This window comes from Anser brachyrhynchus (assembly GCF_964034855.1).
Source record: "Anser brachyrhynchus genome assembly, chromosome: 2".
NCBI classification, from domain to species: domain Eukaryota; kingdom Metazoa; phylum Chordata; class Aves; order Anseriformes; family Anatidae; genus Anser; species Anser brachyrhynchus.
In genome coordinates this window covers 5,789,991-5,808,915 of record NC_137695.1, presented here as the reverse complement: position 1 = coordinate 5,808,915, position 18,925 = coordinate 5,789,991, and the positions used below count along the sequence as shown (strand labels likewise).

The 18,925-nt window shown below is 46.3% G+C and overlaps 1 protein-coding gene across 1 annotated transcript in view; it reads right to left on the bottom strand.

Annotated features, from left to right (window-relative positions):
- The window catches only part of OXSR1 (oxidative stress responsive kinase 1), an 87,939-nt gene that overhangs the window by 20,381 nt on the left and 48,633 nt on the right, over positions 1-18,925 (bottom strand). Inside the window, exons 5-7 of the mRNA XM_080582613.1 lie at positions 14,580-14,635; positions 5,251-5,360; positions 1,760-1,861 (exon numbers count right to left, since the gene is read on the bottom strand). Of these exons, the coding sequence (XP_080438739.1) occupies positions 1,760-1,861; positions 5,251-5,360; positions 14,580-14,635 (268 nt within the window). The remainder of the gene's footprint in view (positions 1-1,759; positions 1,862-5,250; positions 5,361-14,579; positions 14,636-18,925) is intronic.

Here is an 18,925-nt window from a genome sequence, read left to right as displayed (position 1 = left end):
TGCACTGAAATCAATAAATAGAAGTATGGCTTGCAGAAGCTACTGCAGAATGCTACTACTAATCAGTGAGCAGATGGAAATATCAGTGAAAACAGCAACAGCTAAACCAGCACAACATTTCCCTGAACTCCTCACTGTTCTGCCACAATCGCTGGCATGGTACGAACTTGAGAGGTATTTCTAAACCACTCGGCCACTCAACAGTCTCCTGCACAGAGCTCATCCAAATCTTGGAATGAATACTGCTCCACAAGAGTTAAACCGCTGCAAAGTCCTGGCATTTAGAGCAATGCATGGAGGCCCCTACTCTAAGGAGTTAGGAGCTACTGGACTCCCAAAATGGTATTGTAAGTAAGAGGTGGGAGGGGATGCACCCAAGTCCTAAAGAGATGGCACCTGCCTTGCATAGGATTCCAGCCATTAAAGGACTCAGAAAAGGAAAATTTGCCACATGATATGGCTAAAATTGAGGTATTTAGCACCCACAAGCCTTGTGTAAGTAGTCTATCCATAAGCTGTGGGTTACTGAAAGGGCTCTCCATCCCCCTTCTGTTCCATGGGAGGCACTGTGCCTCCCGGGGGTAGTGGCAAAGTGGCCTTCAAAAGGGTGGGAAATGCAGAAGGGGCCCAACATTTTGTGATCAAGACAGGGCCCCCAACAGATCACATGGAGGGGCTAAGGAAGATCTCAAAGATCAGACAGAGGGCAGGATGCTCTAAACCTCGACTAATGTCTCAAGTTGTGCCAGGGGAGGTTCAGGTTGGAAATGAGGAGACATTTCTCCTCAGAAAGAGCAGTCAGGCATTGGGACGGGTTGCCCGGGGAGGTGGTGGCGTCACCATCCCTGGGGGTGTTCAAGGAAAGGTTGGACATGGTGCCTGGGGACATGGTTTAGTGGTGACATTGGTGGTAGGGGGATGGTTGGACCAGATGAGCTTGGAGGGCTTTTCCAACCTTAATCTTTTCCTTAATTTTTTTCCAACCTTTTCCAACCTTAATGATTCTGTGATTCTACGATAACAAGGTCAACTCTGCTAACTTTAACATACAAACTCTTTGAAAGAAGAACATGTTAGACGCAGTTCCTGTTTCAAGAATCAGCAAAGCGGGGAAGGTTATGCAAACTAAGACAATCCACAGTGCAAGACGTTCGAAAAGATTTTTGAAGTGCCAGCGTTTAAGCAACAAAGTTTCCTCCACCTCAACTTCAATAAAATATTAATATCACCAATTCCTTTCCATTTCCTCCTGATGTGGCACTTTCCAGAAATGCCTGACCCTGTTGAGTGATTAACAGGACTCTGTTGTTGTCAATGCAAGAAATTCTTTTAGAAAAACTAGCAACAGGATTTTTGAGAGGTTTCAAGAAGGATCATCAATGCAAACGGAATAGTTTCCTGTGTGTCAGTGGATGTTTCCAGTGTCAGTGGATGCCAGGTAATATTTTCTGAATTATTATTTACAGTGGTAACATCTGCTGCCTCAAGGCTCCAGGATTGAGCCACACAGCACTTTCCTCACAAATGGCGACCCTGGCAAGTCGCAGGATCTAAATAAGAGCTGTGCACAGTTTCAGACAACGCTGATTAAGTGGCGTGTTTTTAAAAGGTGACTTCAAGCAAATCTAAGAACATCATGATCCAGAAACGCAAGGAGAGAGGACAAACTCTTCAACAAAGCAGTCTGGCCAAATTCTTTGGAACGCCCCCAGAACACAGAGATCCTTTGTCTAGCACGAGTATTTGAAGACCTGCTCACCTTCATCGGTGGGTATTTATGGTAAGGAGCTGCCCCTGTAGCCAGTTCGATAGCAGTGATCCCAAAGCTCCAGATGTCTGCCTTGAAATCGTAACCTCTGACCTGAAAGATATTAGAGAATGTTAGCATCTGCGTCTCCTGTTGTCGTGCACCACGATCCCTTTCTTTAGGGTTTTAATTATCCTTGCACCCTTTCCTTACTCTCCCCTCATTTCTCATCAGGAATTTGGAAACACCAACACTACAGTGTTAAACAGATGGAAAAAAAAACAAAACAAAACACTTTCTCCCTCCTCTCCCACAGCTCCTAATGCTCGTAACACCTCTTTGAGGGCTTAAGAAGCCACGGTCTGATGGAAATTATGGTCTTGCGCTGTGCAACTAGGGCTGCTCTACCCAGGCTTCTCCCTGTGTGGAGCATAAAGGGGCACTGGGTTAACCCAGGCTCTGACTTCTACACAAAAACACAAAGTCATTAAACAGTATAATGAAACTCTCGTAGTTAATAGACGGACTGTTATGCCCTCGGGACATATGCCTCACTACACTTGTAGTCAACCGCTTAATCAATCTTACTACAAACACGCTCAACCCCGAAACTTCAGCACTGGGAAGTACCCGGCAGCTCGGTAAAAAGCCCCTCGTTCCTGCCCGCAGCCTCGTGTTTCCCTCCGCTAATTAATAGTAGCTTCTGCACTTGACATTAAACACAGGCTTGTTCAGGAAAATTTATAGCATTTACTTCCCCTCATGCACAGGAAAAAATATTTCATATGCCAAAGCGGTTACTTCCTCATTATCATTAGGTAATATTTTGGCACATGCTTTCTCCACTGCAGGGGAGAGACACCATGTACTAACTCCAAGAAGAGCTACAAAAATCAAAGTGTTTTGGCTGCTTAGTATGGTTTGTATTTCTTCTTGTTAGACCACGGAAAAATGAATAATGAATCAGAGCAAGGCTAATAGGCTTATTGTATTCAGCCACACTAACAAGCTTTAGAAAGACGCCCATCGTGACGAAGCCAGGAATATTCCCCAAACTGCCTCTAGGATGATCTGGAACTTTGAGAAAAACAAAACAAAAAAATCCCCTCCTCTGTTATTCTTCATGTGATTTGATAACTGAATTAACGTTTGTTATAGCAACAGCAGTTTGTATCTTGTACTCATTTCTTCAACTCTGCAGGCATCGTTTTCACGAGCCTTAAGAGCTTGAAAGACTTCCTGAAACGGAGTTTATGGAAGCCATTGTTATGAATGGATTTCAAATAATTAAACTAAACAAGATCTATAGAGATCTCGTATTATTTATAAGAACACAGTAGATGAGGAAATATGCCATAAGTTTTACGAAGTGACATTTCCTTACACCATTTTTAGGCTTTGAGAACGACTTTGGCACATTTTTTGTCTTTATCTTTCAGCCGATCTCAGACTTCTGCACTGTACAGCTCCCCATTTTAACTGATTAGTATTTTCATTGTACCATAGAATCCTGCTTCCAAATGAAATCTATGAAATTCAAATCTGCCTATAGTAGTTCACCTTAACATCTATCCAATATATATTAGTCACCATCCTGCAGTTAGTTTATCATCTATTCTCCCTCATCAACTTTTTTTTGGCCATAAATCCACCAAATGAACATTAAAAGACAATACCAGGCCATCATGTATTAATGTGCTAAAGCTCCTTAATGACGTTGAAATAAAACAGATGGAATCAAGAAAATCTAGAGACCGAAGGCCAACCTAGAGCTACCCCTTTCTTTTCCCCTGGTTGGATACAATGGCTCAGAGTGACACCTGCTGGAAAGCAGCAGGATGATACAAATGGGCACAACGATTTCACAGCAGCACTCAAAATGCCTCCTTACTGTCTAGTATTCACAAGTTTGATGTGCACCCTCACAGAAGTCACAAAACTGCCTCCTTGGAAAACAACTGCCCCATCAAAAACATCCCTTTTCTCAGAAAAAAAAAAAAAAGCTGTTTCTTCTTTCCCCCCAGTCCTTTGCTGATTGCAGCACAAGAGGCAGCACTGACACAAAAGAAAGAAAGGGGCAACTCCGATGCAGTTCTAGGAACACTGAATGTGCTATTTTTATTTACTTTTTTTCTTCCCCCTCTTAAAATCAATGCAACAAGAAAATCCAGAAGTATGTGATGGCAGAGCAGTTCAGAAGCGAGTTCTCAAAGACAGCTCCTGACTCGGGGAACGTGCCTCATGCCCTGTGGTGTTAGACTCGTACTCGAGGAGGTAGCAGGAGTGCTTTAACACATCGGCCCTGCAAAGCTGCAATGGGGAGTCACTGAAAAGGCCAAACAGTGAAAAAGCCCTTCATAAACAGTATATTTAAACCCCTCCAGAATGAATTCAATTTCTCAGGAAGTTTTAGGTATAGGAAAAAAATGTACTAAAACTCTCCCACTGTTTTAGCTACGTTTCATTACAGATACATGGGGGTCTTATTCAAATTCTCCTAAAGTATTTTATTGCAAGTAATAAGAAAAAAAGTTACAAGCCAGGTTTATTTTAACAAAACAATGTTTTTCCTTTTTTTTTTCTTCCAGGAATCTTTGTAACAAAAATATTTTGGAAAAACATTTAGATCGTTGTATTTTTGCTTGGTGCACGTGCCAAAACTGAAACCCTGAGCCCGGCTCTCTGTCAAACTTGTAAAGACGATGAGGAACACTTCTCAGAATGTTTACGGCACCGGACAGCAGTGCAATAAACAGCTGCTACAAAAGGCCTCGCTGGAAGTTTGCTTGTTGGTTTTGCTCAGCAATGGGCAGCAGCGCTTTACATTCAACAAAGTTTTCAGGTGGCCTTCATCAGTAGCCGCGCAGACAAAGCTTACCCCTCTAGTTTAGTCTACAAGTAGGAGAGGACAAAAAGTGACATACCTCCACCCAACAGGAAGTATGACATCTATTAGCCAGCCAAAAAAGCAGAAGAGGAAGGGGGAGAGGCGAGCATTCCTCAATATTTACAGTCTGGGCTCTCGTAAGCCAAGAGAAACTGAAAAGCTCGAAGTCGACTGTGCGTAACTTTGCCGTGGTAACTCCCCGCTCGGATAAGTTGCCATTTGCTACCTCGAATTTTTGTATTTGCCAACGCAGAAGAGCATGTTACCTGACTGGCTATGTGCGTATTTACCGCGTGTGAAACTATTTATATTCCACCTCACGTTCAGGCATGAGGGAGGGGCAGGTTAATCGTCTTTATGCAACTGCTGAGCTGCCTCATACTTACCTGGGGTACAACCCTCATGACAAGCAACAGGGCAAGAAGCTACTGAACTCTGAATAATCCACAGTACGAACCTAGCAGCAGTAGCCATACCTAAAGACAATTCTGTGGTTTTAAGGAAGCTTTAAAGGATGCAAAATTATCATTTTAGGCTGAAGTAAATATGGCCGTTGCAGACAACGGGGAATTCCAGGTGCAGATCAGCTAAGAAGATGCTAGGAAAAACGGTTCACCTGTTCCATAACTTCTGGTGCCATCCAGCAAGGTGTGCCCACAAAGGTTTTCCTGACTTTATTTCTGGTAATGTCACCACCGGTGGCCAAAAACGCGCTAACGCCGAAGTCTGAAAAGCGAACAAATGAGACTTTGTTAAGAACACATCCTGAGCAAGCTGCAGGGCCGCCCCCCCTCTCCCCCCATATTCCCAGCCATCTATCAAGTAGCAGACCTCGCAGTTATGCATGAGGAGTTTCCTAATGAAGAATAATCAACAGTTAGCAAAGAGTGCTAGTAGACGAATACTCTGTAGCTGACCATCCAAATACTCGGGAGAGCAAAGCATTCGGGGCTGGCTGGCGGAGAGGAAAATTCCACTTTCCATTACAGCCCACTGGACACATCACAGCCCGCCCTCGCTCTCCTGGCAGACCTGCTGGTGCACAAACCTGCCTCTGACAGTCCTTGCTTTATTTGCATTTGTGTACATACGTAACGAATTACTGAGCTTCGTTAGCGTCTCGCTAATATTTACAGAAAGATTTTCTGAACAAAAGAAGTCAATGCATAAAAATCTCCCGGAGCTTGTAACATTTGAGCGTCACGACAGCATCCTGCAGGGTGGAGGCATCAGTCAGTCCCCTGGTTTGGATCTCCTGTTACCAGAACGTGCTTTGCTTGGTAATTTTCCGTCGCGGAGATGCTCGGTGCTTTAGCAGGACAGGTTCTGTCTACTTACCATGCCTGACCCTCACAGGGGATGCCTTGCAGACACCCACTCTCACCCTGCACAGGGTTCCCTCACTTGAAACGTTTTTCACAAGCTGCAGGATGCTCAAAGACGCACCGTGCATTCACCAGTAATTCTTTCTTTTACAACAAAATCACAAATCATTCTTCTATATGAAACCTATGACACCGATGCTTTCCCAATTAAGACTGATATGGAAAACGAGAGCTGCAAACAGCAGCAGGAGGGCACAGGGACAGCAATAGGATACAATACGTTTGTTCAAAATAAAGCATTACAAAAGATTTGGCAACCAAGCCACTCAGGAGACTTTCCTTTGAATAAAAACAAAATTAGTCAGGTGACAGGGGAACTAAACACAAACTAAAAGTATTTCCTCCCGATTCGCTCTAAACAACATTGCTTATGCCTTGCAGAATTATGGACCTACACCAGGTCAGTCTCTACAACTCAGTTTTACTCCCTTCCCCCCGTTTCTATTTCTTATTTTTAAAAGCAATCACGATCTTCAATGCCGTTTTTGAGGTTGATGACAGGCTTGGAGGGTGAGTCCGAACTCCAGGGGTTATTTTACGTAACAACAGAACATTATTTTGGTTTGAAAACACAACTCAGCTGCTGACAGTTAACTGCAACTGTCCAGGACTTGCTCAGAGGAGCCGTGGAGTTACACCATGGCTTAAGGATGGTGTACCCTGAGAAATCAGCTGCTACAGAAGAGGTCTTTTTCAGATCTGCAAGCAACAGCATCCAAGCGAGAACAGGGCCGATCTTCCCCCTGCCCCACAGCAGCAGTGCAGCGAGGCCCCTCTCACCGACCTCTCAATATTGAGAAACGAAATTATCCCTCGGAATAATAACACGCCGAGAGCTTCCAGCTCCCCTAGATTAGAGGCTTCCAAGGACACGAACGCAGCACTCACTAAAAAACCAAACATCAATAATTGAAGGTTCGCATTAAAGAACAGAAGGTTTCACTGAAATTGCAGGGCTAAAATCCTGCGTTTGCACCAACCGCCTACAATTAGGGTCCAGCTTCTTCCAGATGTGCCTTTCTGTCCCATTCCCTCTTCCTGGGGGCATCCCATATTGCTGCTAGCCTGGAATTTTTAGTGTTGTCTAGATGGATGTCTATTGCTGGCGGCACTGCGATCTATATTTCTCTGGAAACCCACTAGATCTGCTTCCTGCAACAGTGCTTTGGCTTTTCCACGCATGCATCTCATCCCTGCTTTTCTTAGAAACTGAAAGAGCTTCCAGAAAAGCCCCGAGTAAAATTACTTGCACTTTACCCTTTATTATGGAGAGCCTTGCAAGACCTATTGTTCTAAACACAAGAACAATCAGAAGTTATTTTAAAGAAAGATAATACTAATAGGAACTTGTCCGAGTGCCATCAGCACGCTATTGTGATGGGCTCTATTTCAGCTCGTGGACATTATCTTACCTCGACTTTCCATGCACTCACTCTGAGAGTAAAGGAAACGCCACTCAAAGCAAAAGCAGTAAAAACACGCAGCATTCACCACATTTCACATCAAACACGAGGCCGAGTTTCTAAACTCCAGGCTGGAATCGCGCCCCCACGTTTGCCAGCTGAGGTCTGCAGAAAGCTTAAAAGGAATTAAATCGTATTCCATTACATGGTTGATTTATTCAGTGTTTTCCCAATCAATTCCCCTCATTTGCAGTGGGCTAAAACTGGCACAACCAGCCTGGGCTACCCAGCTGTAAGGAATGACTTTGAAACAGCTTTCCCAAATGTCATCTCACTGACTTTATCCGAGCCCCAGCTATTAAGATAAGAATGCGTTTGCTCTCAGGAAATATCTGGAAAGCAATAAATTAAAATCCTAACCACAAGTTAGGGTTCAGCCCTCACTTCTGAGCAGCTGATACGATCTGCGTCTCCTCCTCTCTCTGCCTAAGCTCCTAAATTACTGGGGGCTGCCCCTGTTACACTTCCCTCCCCAAAGGTTAAACCAGAGCTAGAGCATTGCAAATGAATTTAACCCCAGGGAGTGGAGAAAAGTCATGCAATTCAAGAGGTATGGTAGCTCACAAGTGTTCACATCTGTGCTCTTTGGCAGCTTGTGTTTTACGCTGCCTCGCCACGGCGATACCTGAAAAGGACTGCAGCAGCTGCTGGTGCAGGCTTTGCAGGAAATACGGCAAATTTTGCCTTTTGCAGTAGAAACTGCACGTGTTCATAACCCCACTGCCTGCAAAACTCTATGCTGGCAGCAAAGTTTGAAGAAGTATGGTATTAGGCAATAATTCCTGCTATTATGGTATCCACTTTGCCAAACCTCAAGTTCTGGCCACTTGAGAAATGCAAAAACCAAAAGGACAATCTCCTCTTACTCCTCGGCGTCACAGAAGACCCAGTCTGAACAAATCACAAGGCACGAATGCTGTGCCAGGACCACATTGCAACACACACCTGGGCTGCTGTGGGTCAGGAAAACAGAATTTTGCACTATCACAAGTTAGATTGTTTGATTCAAATCTAGAAGTCAGCTGATAAAAAGAAGTCAGCCTTGGGCACCTGATATTTTAACATTAACTTAATTCTTAAGTCAACATACCTGTTACTGTACCTAGCTATACCACTAGGGCAAAAAAGACATTGTGCACTAAAGTAACTAGGAGCCAGGACCAAAGCGTATTTAGATCAGAAAGGCTCCTGAGAGCTGGCTGGGTTTGAATCAGACCCTAAAACAGCAATTCCCAACTTCTACGGGTGTAGAACAGCATAAACCCACCCTGACTGCAAACGACTCAGAGCTGTTTTTAAACTCAGACAACCAAGATACTGTGCTTCCTCAAGCAAGAAAAAAAGAAAGCACTCAGAAGACAGCACTAAGCATTTCTTTCACTGAGCACCTTGCTTCTTGTGCAGTTGCTCGCCATCAAAAATTAGCTGCAGTCATACTGTGTGCTCTTCTGCAAACCTCAGGCTGTTAGAGCGCTGACAGCGAATAAAGCCCGACGAGAAGATGATGAAGGCAGTGGTAAATGGCAATTTTCTGCAGGGAACGTAGCAGGTTGGTAAGACAGCAGAGGAAACAAGATTAGTGAAGAGTAAAAAGCTTATTTTCCTTTGAAGACTACATGGTCATATGGTGCTATTGGATCTGTAAATATAGAATCACAGAATGCTTTGGGTTGGCAGGGACCTCAAAGCCCACCCAGTGCCACCCCCTGCCATGGGCAGGGACCCCTCCCAGCAGCCCAGGCTGCCCCCAGCCCCATCCAGCCTGGCCTTGGGCACTGCCAGGGATGGGGCAGCCACAGCTCCTCTGGGCAGCCTGGGACAGGGCCTCAATGCCCTCTGAGTGAAGAATTTCCTCCTAACATCTAATCTAAATCTACCCTCTTTCAGTTTAAAGCCATTCCCCTTTGTCCTATCCCTACACCCCCTGACCAAGAGTCCCTCCCCAGCTCTCCTGCAGCCCCCTTTAGGCCCTGGCAGGCCGCTGTGAGGTCTCCCCGGAGCCTTCTCCTCTCCAGGCTGAACAACCCCAACTCCCTCAGCCTGGCTCCAGAGACAGATATGATGGACAAATATGACTTCTCAAATATGATGGACAGAGGCTTAGCAACTGCATCCACCAGTTCTCTCAGGACCCATGGATGCATCTCATCAGGTCCCATGGACTTGTGCACCTTTGGGTTCCTTAACTGATCTTGAACCTGATCACCCCCTACAGAGATCCTACAACGTCTCTTTCTGCATTCTCCCAGTCCCAGCCTTTGCCTTCTGGGGCCTGGGCTACGTGGCTGGTGCTCTTGCCAGTGAGGACTGAGGCAAAAGAGTCATTAAGTACCTCAGCCTTCTGGTGACCAGGCCTCCCGTTCCCTTCTGGAGAGGGCCCACAACTTCCCTAGTCTTCCTTTTATCACCAAATACCTATAAGAAGCCTCTCTTGTAGCCCTTGATGTCCCTGGCCAGATTTAATTCTGTCAGGGCTTTAGCATTCCTAACCTGATCCCTGGCTGCTCAGACAACATCTCTGTATTCCTCCCAGGCCACCCATCCTTACTGCCACCCTCTGTGGGCCTCCTTTCCGTGTCTGATTTTGAGCTCCTTGTTCATCCCTGCAGGCCTCCTGGTGTTTTTGCCTGACTTCCTTTTGCCATCCCATTGGCATGTGTCGCTCCTGAGCTTGGAAGAGGTGATCCTTGAATATTAACCTGCTTTCTTGGGCCCCTCTTCCCTCCAGGGCTTTGGCCCATGGTACTCTACCAAGCAGAGCCCTGAAGAGGCCCAAGTCTGCCCTCCTCAAGTCCAGGGTGGGGAGCTTGCTGCGAGCCCTCCTCACTGCCCTAAGGGGCTTGTTCTCCAAATTCCCCTTTGGAAAGGTAGAGCTCTACACCCACACACATTTCTAATCAACGACAGCTTTATTTTTATATGCGTCACCATCAGTTTAGTCTTCTTGCAATAATAATGTCAGGGTACATAAAAGATTAATGAAATCTCTCTACTAAGTAAACGCACAAATCGCTTCTGAAACCGAGCCCCAGCTGCAGGTTAATGAAGATACGCCAGTGCTGCACGAAGTAACTCAGGGGTGACGCAGCACATGAAGACGCTGCCCTTGGAGAAGTTCACAAGTGGTTATGCTACTTGGTTGTTGAAACACCTCTTCAGGAAACCCCAATATGACACGCAACACGAAGCATAGGTTACTTCACATCAAGCTGCTGCAGGGTAGGCACCAAAACTCCTCCCCAGCCACTAGGAAAACCCTTTTTTGCCCTTTTTTGAACAGCTGAAGAGGCTCAGAGGTGTGAGTGATGGAGCACTCGCTGGTCGCTCAAGCCAGCCCTGCAAGCAGCACTCCTCTCCCCGAGTTAGATCCGTGCCTTGCCCCTCGCTCAAGCAATTTCATCTCCCGAAGCTGCCATTTCCTAAGACGAAGTGGGGGAATGGCACTGCCTGCATCATCGCGCGATGTTTATGCAGAGCGCTATTTTCGTCCAATGAATTAAGAACAGTCAGGAACACAGCGAACTGGTGACAAGCTGGCATGGATTTGTGGAAAGTTACACAAATTCAGTTACACAAGTTTTGCCTGGCCTTAAGTATCCCCATTTTATAAATAGATAAAGTGAGAGGGCTTAGGCAGCTTGCCCAGTATCAATTAGCGAGTCCCGAACGACTTTGTGAGATCTCCATCTCCTTCAGCCACCAGGCAACGCCGCCCGTACGGGAAATTGCAGGCACGACAAATGCCAGCAAAGGGCCTCTTGGGGCAGGTGTTAATCCCGTCTCGTTTTAAAACCTGTAGGGCCAACAACACAATACATTCAACAGAAAAATCCCAGGCTTCCAGGAACACGCGCCCTTTTGGCGCGAGCACGCCAGCCTTCAGCAGACCCTCGTTTCTTCACTCAGTGACGGAGGAGTATTTGACAGTACCGTTCAACATCCCAGTGACTAAAATCAGAAAAGAAGGATTTGCTCTGCACCCAGTCTCAGTAGGACCCTAACATCACGCCTTGGCTGATGTGTGGTTCTCACCGAGTAAGCCTCCTGCACCTTGGCAGAGCTTACCTCTCCCATCCGTCTCAGGCTACCAAGAGCCTGTCACTTCATCTTACGATAATTTACAGGACCTGCACAGCTCAATAAACTCAAGAATATTAAACCTTCCTTACTGTGAGACGAAGCCTCCTGCTTTATGCTGCAGTACTGGAACCGATGCAGTTTATGTCGACAAGAATGTTTTTACCCATGCGAGCCTTTAGACTCCACGGAGCCAGTAAATGCCAGGGCACAGAGGTTTTATGTTCTGATTAAAAAAAATACAGTAATTGCCATGGAGAGGCTGGAACACAAAAGAATGCAGCTATCTCAATTTACATTGCAACCACCGCCAGCGCGGCCCAGAACAATGGTATCTGGGAAAGAAAGTCCAGCTCTTAAGAAGACAGATTAATTCAGTGAGCAAGGAAACACTCCAAGCTGAGAAAGCAATACGCTCGGAATCGTAACAGGCTCCAAAAAGTTGGTGCCAAGCCACAAGCCCAAACCAGTGTCCTTGGAAAAAAATGAAAAAAGAAGTGATTTAGGATAAGGGACCAGCTTCAGTTCAGGTCTGGGTGGGCAGCGGTATCTGCTAAAGGCAATTTTATGCCCTGGTTCAGTGGATGCACATTTTGAAAAGGAGAGTAGTTAAAAATAGTCATGAATAAAAATACCAAGTCCTAGGAGCCAGGGAGGAGCTTTAAGCTGGGTGTTTGTGCAGGCCATTAGAGGAATTTTTAGAACTCGGACTTTCAGCAAATGCCTCTGAACTCAGAGATTTCTCCTCCACCACATTACCTGCACCAGCCTTAACCTCCTGGCGCTGCTGAAGTGGCTTTCACAGCCAAAGTGCATCCCTCAACTCAGAATTACAAGCAGAACCGGAGAGAAGTCGGGCACACCTTCATCACGTTGCTTTTTCTGCTCAGCCTTAACAGCCTGTATTAGCAAAAGAGGCTTTTAGTTTTCAGGGAGCACAAACAGAATTGTATAATACTGCGGCAAGATTGCAGCCATGAATTGGGTACAGGGAAGGTTCCCAAGTGTGCCTTATGTGAATTAAATCACCGGCACGTTGTGGAGGTATAGTCCAGCAGGGGGGTTTCCTCCATCACGGGTCAAGCGGTTTTTATAAACCTTCCTAAAAGAAGCTCTTTTGTTTTCAAAGGATTTGCAGTTGAGGATTTGCATTCCTTACATTTGCATTTAGGATGCACATTTCTTCAGAGACCCGAGTTGTGTCAAGCAGCAGCAGGCACACAGGAACAGGAGGTTGCAAAGGCCAAACACTAACTGAGAACTTCTTACCACTACTCTGGTAGCTTCGGGCAGCTTTGATACGGGAACAACAAAAGGGAAAGGATCCATTATAAAGCGCTGAAGTCATTTTTTCCTATTAAACTATTTGCATTTCTTATGTACAACAAACCAGCGCCTTCAAGGGAGGTGCCCCATTTACTCTTAACCTCAGGCTTCATTCCACAGCTGATCAATATTTTTCCCCCTCGTGGTGTAACTTTCCAGCGAAACTTAAACACATTTGTCCCATGGGAATGCAGTGATGTCATCCAGATGATAATTGAGGCAGCCAATTAGCAACCAAATTATTCATAAGACGCATTGATATTGTCAAGGCAGATGCTTTGATCGTGTTGAAACAAAACTCATTTTATTTGGGCTGGCTTGCTTCCAGCATTTTTTTTCCTCCTCAAAAAAATCCACGAGAATCTTTGCTATTTCATCCTGGGTCAGGAGGAAAGGAAGCTTACGTGTTAGAAATTCCCACAGAAAAAATGTTCACGGTTTGTCCACGTCAGGCTCTTCTCTAGCGTTCAGTCATTCATTTATTTTTGTTTCTTTCAAGTCATCAGCTGCCTTCACAGAAATTAAAGCGCTTCCTGCCGCTGCTGTGAACTTGCTGACCTCGGTGGAGTTTAGTTTTTCTACTTTGTCGCAGGAAAGATTACAGAATTACTCCTCATGCATGTTTATGCAGAGCAAAAATTTGTAAAAGGGAACTTTGCACATCTTCCTGGGTTGCTTTCACAGAACATGCAGAGAGAAGGATTTCATCATTTAAGTGTTGCACATACAAGCCACCAGTAGACAGCTCGGTTCAGGGGAATATCTACAAATCCCAAATAAATTAAACCCTTTAAAAATTATTCAGCGGACAAAAATACATGAACAGGCACCTATCACCTTAATAAAAACCTTAATTAAAAGTCGAGCCCTGGCACCCTTGTGGAAGAGAAACACAAGAAGCTTTCTCCTGGGCTGGCTGAAACGCTGGAATAACAGCGCACTGCTCTAATGCAACAGCTATTTACAGCCTCTCCCAGCATATGATCTAGCATTCCATACAATTACAAACCCTAAATGTTACATCTTGGCCCCATTATGGAAAAACCTTGTAGTGTTTTATTAGTATAAAGCATTTTGGAAGCCACACCCTACCTTCCATCGGCTGCCACATGGGATGAATTATTTACACTTCATTAGAGATGTAACAGCAAGCGTTATGAACCCTGGGAGACTTGCAAAGGGAAACAAAGCAGCTTCAGGTTTTAGACAGAAGCCCTGTATTTTAGGTGTTGGGTCTTTCCACAACAGCACTTGCTGCCTTCCGCAGAGGAAGAAGAGTTAGCCTTAAAAAACTTTCCAGCGCAACGCAGCCTGCCTCCTAGCGGAAAATCCGCGCCCCTCGTACCAAGTCGCAGGTCCAGGCGCAGACACACCGGGGGGTTTCACACCTCTCAGCTCGACAAAACCTCTGTCCGCGGATCCAGCAGCTGAGCTGCTCGCGTGGCTGCTTCTAAGACGTTCATTTTGCCCCACCAGCCAAAGGATTTAATCATGCTGGCATCCATTATTCCAAAGAACAGTATTTTACGATATCAACATGCAAAACTCTACTTTTTTTTCATTTTATTTAAAAAAACAGCTGTGAGTCTTCTTGAAGCTAACATTTTCATGTAGGTTTCTCTTGCCCGTTAAACCATTTCTTCAGACTCATGGCTATGCCCAAAGCTTTTTCAAAGCTATTAGGAAAAAGTTACCTGCAATTTGCACTGAGCCATCTTCTCCAAGAAGAATATTTCCTGCTTTCACGTCCCTGCGGAAAGACAAAGCAACAGTAAGTGGAACTCATTAAATCTTTCCTTCGCCCAACAAAAATGCAATACAACTTTGTTATTTCTCCTGTTTAACTCCTGTTGTGCTGCATTAGCACCTCTCGCTTCTAATCGCGCAGAAACAGGAGGCACTTAGCACCAGCTGTAACTGCAGCAGACATTAAGTGGTATCTGTGATATATATAGCTAGGAGCATTTTAAGTGCTACGGATACAAAGAAACTGGAAAAAACTTACCAGAAAGTTCCCTAACACAAAAAAAAAAATCCAACAAACCAAGAAGAGTGGTTTGCCCCAGGTTCTTAATTTAGCTATTTTTATGAAAGCAGCACCTAGGACTGGCCTTATACAAGGCAGTCCAGGCCAAGCGAAGCAGCTTTATACCTTTATCACTTGCACGGCCTCTAACCTTGCACCCAAAGCACGCAGAGCCAGTGTGGACACATGTATTGCCACAAGAATGTGAGCAAAGCACCTGCCTGGGGAACAGATGCAGCAGCAAAGTAACATTTCACCACACACCTCACATTAATCTGCACGGAAGAGAAGGAGGGAAAAAAATGGAAAAAAAAAAAAAAAAGCACATTCTCCCCCCACCTCCTTCTGCAAATATTCCAAATGCTTGCACAGAAGAAGGCAGAAGTTATTTTTCTCTCCTCCCTCGTGCACCATGAGAGCAGAACTGGCACGATGGGCTGGCCGATGCATCCCGGCCGGGCCCCGGAGGTCTCCTCCTTCCTGGCTTCTGAGGATGCCTGGGCTGCTGCCAGGGTAATTTTCAACACATCCTCTCCAACATTTGCGCCTGCTAGGTTCCTCCCAACATCCAGTGGAAGATATTGGCATGGCCAGAGTCCCCCCCAGCATGGAGCGGAACAAAAGGGAATAAAAATTCTCTCCATAAGGGCTAGTGAAGATGGTTTTAACAGCAAAGCAGCGCTGCGAGCAGACTCCAGTCTTCAAAGCAGCGTTTCAAGTCCTGCCAAACGCACACCTCCTGCTAGCAGTGACCATCCTAGGGGCCTAATCCGTGGCTGAGGCGCTAGTGTAAAAGTAGAGGAAAAATACTTGCTTTAATGATCAAGAAAATGTAGATAGAGACGCATGGAAACACGGAGGTTATATGGGGAGCCAGCCTCACGGAGCTGATTTAAAAGCAGAACGGGATACAAAGCAGTAAGGAGCTGTGAGAACGACACGGGAATAACCAAACCTAAAAGAAATCCCTGCAGGTCAACTCGAGACCCGCCCATTTTCCACTGGCTGAACGCACGAACGTTGCATTAATGCATGAACGACGTGCATTAAGGGGTGAGCCGGGTTTCCTGCCAAGCAGCATTATTGTGTTCTCCTCCCACAGCTAAGAGTTTTGGCCATGGCAGACAAGCAGGCGGCAGCACAGCAGCACATCGAGACCCTCAGGTACTCGGAAAGGACCTGAAGGGACTAAATACAGCATTAAAGATGCAGCTATGCTGTCCCCTGTAGCATCTGGTGGCCAACCCCGATACAGTCGGAGCTGTAGAGAGTTAATTTCCATTTTAATTGCGAGTTACAAACCTGACTGTCCTCTGCTCTCCCCCAACGCCTTCATGGTCTGTAACAGTGAGGGAATGGAAGGGCTCCCTGCCAGTATTTAGGCAGAAGATGCTTTTGGGATGCAGCCCCCCGAGCGTGCGGATCCTCCACGGAAGAGGGACGCCCAAATTCGCCGCTTCCTAGGCGAGGATCTGGCTGAGGCAGCGCACAACGCGCTTGGCACCAAAGCCGGCAGCCCTCCCCTCCCAGCGGCACTAAATCAGAGGGAGAAGAGGGCGTTCGGGAAGCTCTCCAGCCCTACTGGAAACGTTTACCCAGGCAGTCAGGTCTCCTGCAACAGCCAAGGTGCTCGAGGCCCTTTCAGAGCTGTGGGGCAGAGGAATGGCGGGCACTGGTGCTGCAGGGCGAAGTTATCGCTCCTCTTCCTGAAGATGGATGCGAAGTAGCACGGATTTGGTCTTCCAACCACACTGCAAAGCAGGCCAGGACACCGCGGAGCTGTGCAGGATGGCACAGCTTGTCAGAACATCCCCGCCTGCTCAAGCAGAGCTCGCTCAGTATGGAAGGAAACCTTTAAGCACAACTCCAGGATGAAGCCTCCACCCTTGCGCGCTTCGGAGCCCCAGGAAAACTCAGGCAGGTTTCAGTGACACAGCGACAGCAGCCACAAAAGCGGCACACGTTCAACACCACCAGACTGTCCTACCCTAACAGAGCGAGCTGGGCAAGTTTGGGGTGTGAGAAGTAGTGAAACAATCCTTCAGACTGAATCCTGCTGAAACAAAAAAGGTCTCCAGTCCCTTAACCCTCTCGGATGCAGGGGCTTGTTTCCTTTTTAATTTCAGCTTGGATCACTTACAATTTAGATAGTTTCTCGTTGGAAACAAAAATCAATAAATATGGTGCTTCGAGATGATTCAAAAACTTAAAACAAGTGCTGTGATAAGAAATCTGCTAGGCCAACAAAAGCCACTGCCAAAATCCACACTGAAGAACTAAACACCAGCTTGATGGGGCATTTCTTCCGGGTGAGCAACCCCCTAAACACACTCTTACTCACCCTAGAGTGACACATTCCTCCCCTGAGCACCAAAACGGATTGGTGGCAAGCACCCTGGGGACACTGCTTGGGTTTTGGAGTTACTGTACCACAGGAGCAGCTCCCAGCCTCGCCGTTCCTCATCCTGGTGTACCAGCAGCAAGACGGCTGGCTGAGCACAAATCCCTTTATTTAGCTTACACTGGCATTACCTGCAGCAGCTACAAATTAGGCACCTTAAAACCATCCTTAAGACAAATTAATTAGATTTAAAGCAACGGGGCAGGGAGAGGGAATAGTGGTTTCCTGTTTCTTCTCTCCGGGAGATGCTCAGAAACTCGCCTGTTGAAAGGCGAGAAGTTTGTCACGCCAGGACACGGTTACTGCCAAGTCCAGGAGTTTGAAGGCACTTCCCACTAGCGTGGTAGTGACCCTGTCCTGGGCTGATAGGCTTGGAGTAAACCGCGTGCCTCTGGCATAATTACCGTACTGGAAGCAGCTTCAGGCTGCAGTATAAACACTAATTATATCACATTTTAGATGAAGTTACAGAAGGCTGGAGTAAATGCTTCCTTGTCAGCAGCTTAACGAGTGCCGCCATCATTCGGGACGTTCCCGCTCCATTGCTGTCGCCTTCCTCTCTTCCTAACGCCTCCAGGAGCCTTTCCCCAAAATCCTGATGATGTTTTTATTTACCTTGCACTTCACACCACGCAGGGAAGAGGGGTTTGGATTCCCTCCAGCGCAAATCTGGATTCTCCACATCAGCCTTGCAAGGTTTCTCAGCGGGGCAGAAACGCCTCCTCGTTTGCATTCTGAACTGGTTTGGCTTCCCAGCGCTACGGTTTCAGTTGCATCACATTAATACCTCCGGGCTGGGGCTGGGCCACAGGCATTAGATGCTATATAAACAAAATTGATCCCTGATCCAGCAAAATCGGCATCCAGCTACAAGAGACCTGGAAGGCAATGCGGTGATGCTCTCCAGTTGCAAGTGTAGCGCTTCCACGCAACCCTCATTTCATTTTTCAATAAGCAGGAGAAAAAATTAGGTTGGAAACCATATCCTAACGGGCTCGTTCCCACTATGAAAAGCCCACTCGAGTACTTCAAATCCTTAGTGATCAGCTCTGCCGTCAGCCCTTGGCACTGTCACGGTGTTGTCACTGCAGGGACAACACTAGGGTTAAAGCCAGACTTGCTGCTCCAAAATGGAGCATGACATTTCCAGCAGCCAGCTGCGAGCCTGCAGCCCCAGCGTACACAACACAACCCCGTACTACAGACTTCGAAGAAGTGGCGTTTGCCAGCAAAGCAATGAAGCATGTCAAGTTATTGCTTTTTGAATAGCCCTCTTAATATTGTTTGGAGATCAAAAAGGGTTCACTTGGCTTGTGCTCAGAAGTCTACTTCAAGAGCACCAACTGTGACAATTTAAGGCCGCTGAAAATGCAATATGTGTAAGTGACCTGAGCAAAGCGTGGCATCCCAGGACTCCTGCAGCCCAGCACCAAGAAGAAAACTACAAAGGGAGGAGGAAAATGTAGAAAAGCCCTGTTTATCACGCCTTATTGTGCCTTCTCTTCTAACCTGCTTGTATGTGCCTTTAGGATGCGGTGCTGGCTGTCAGCGCGGCCGTGAGTCACCTGCCCATTAGATGCAATTTACATCAACCGCACCAATAAATTTTCATG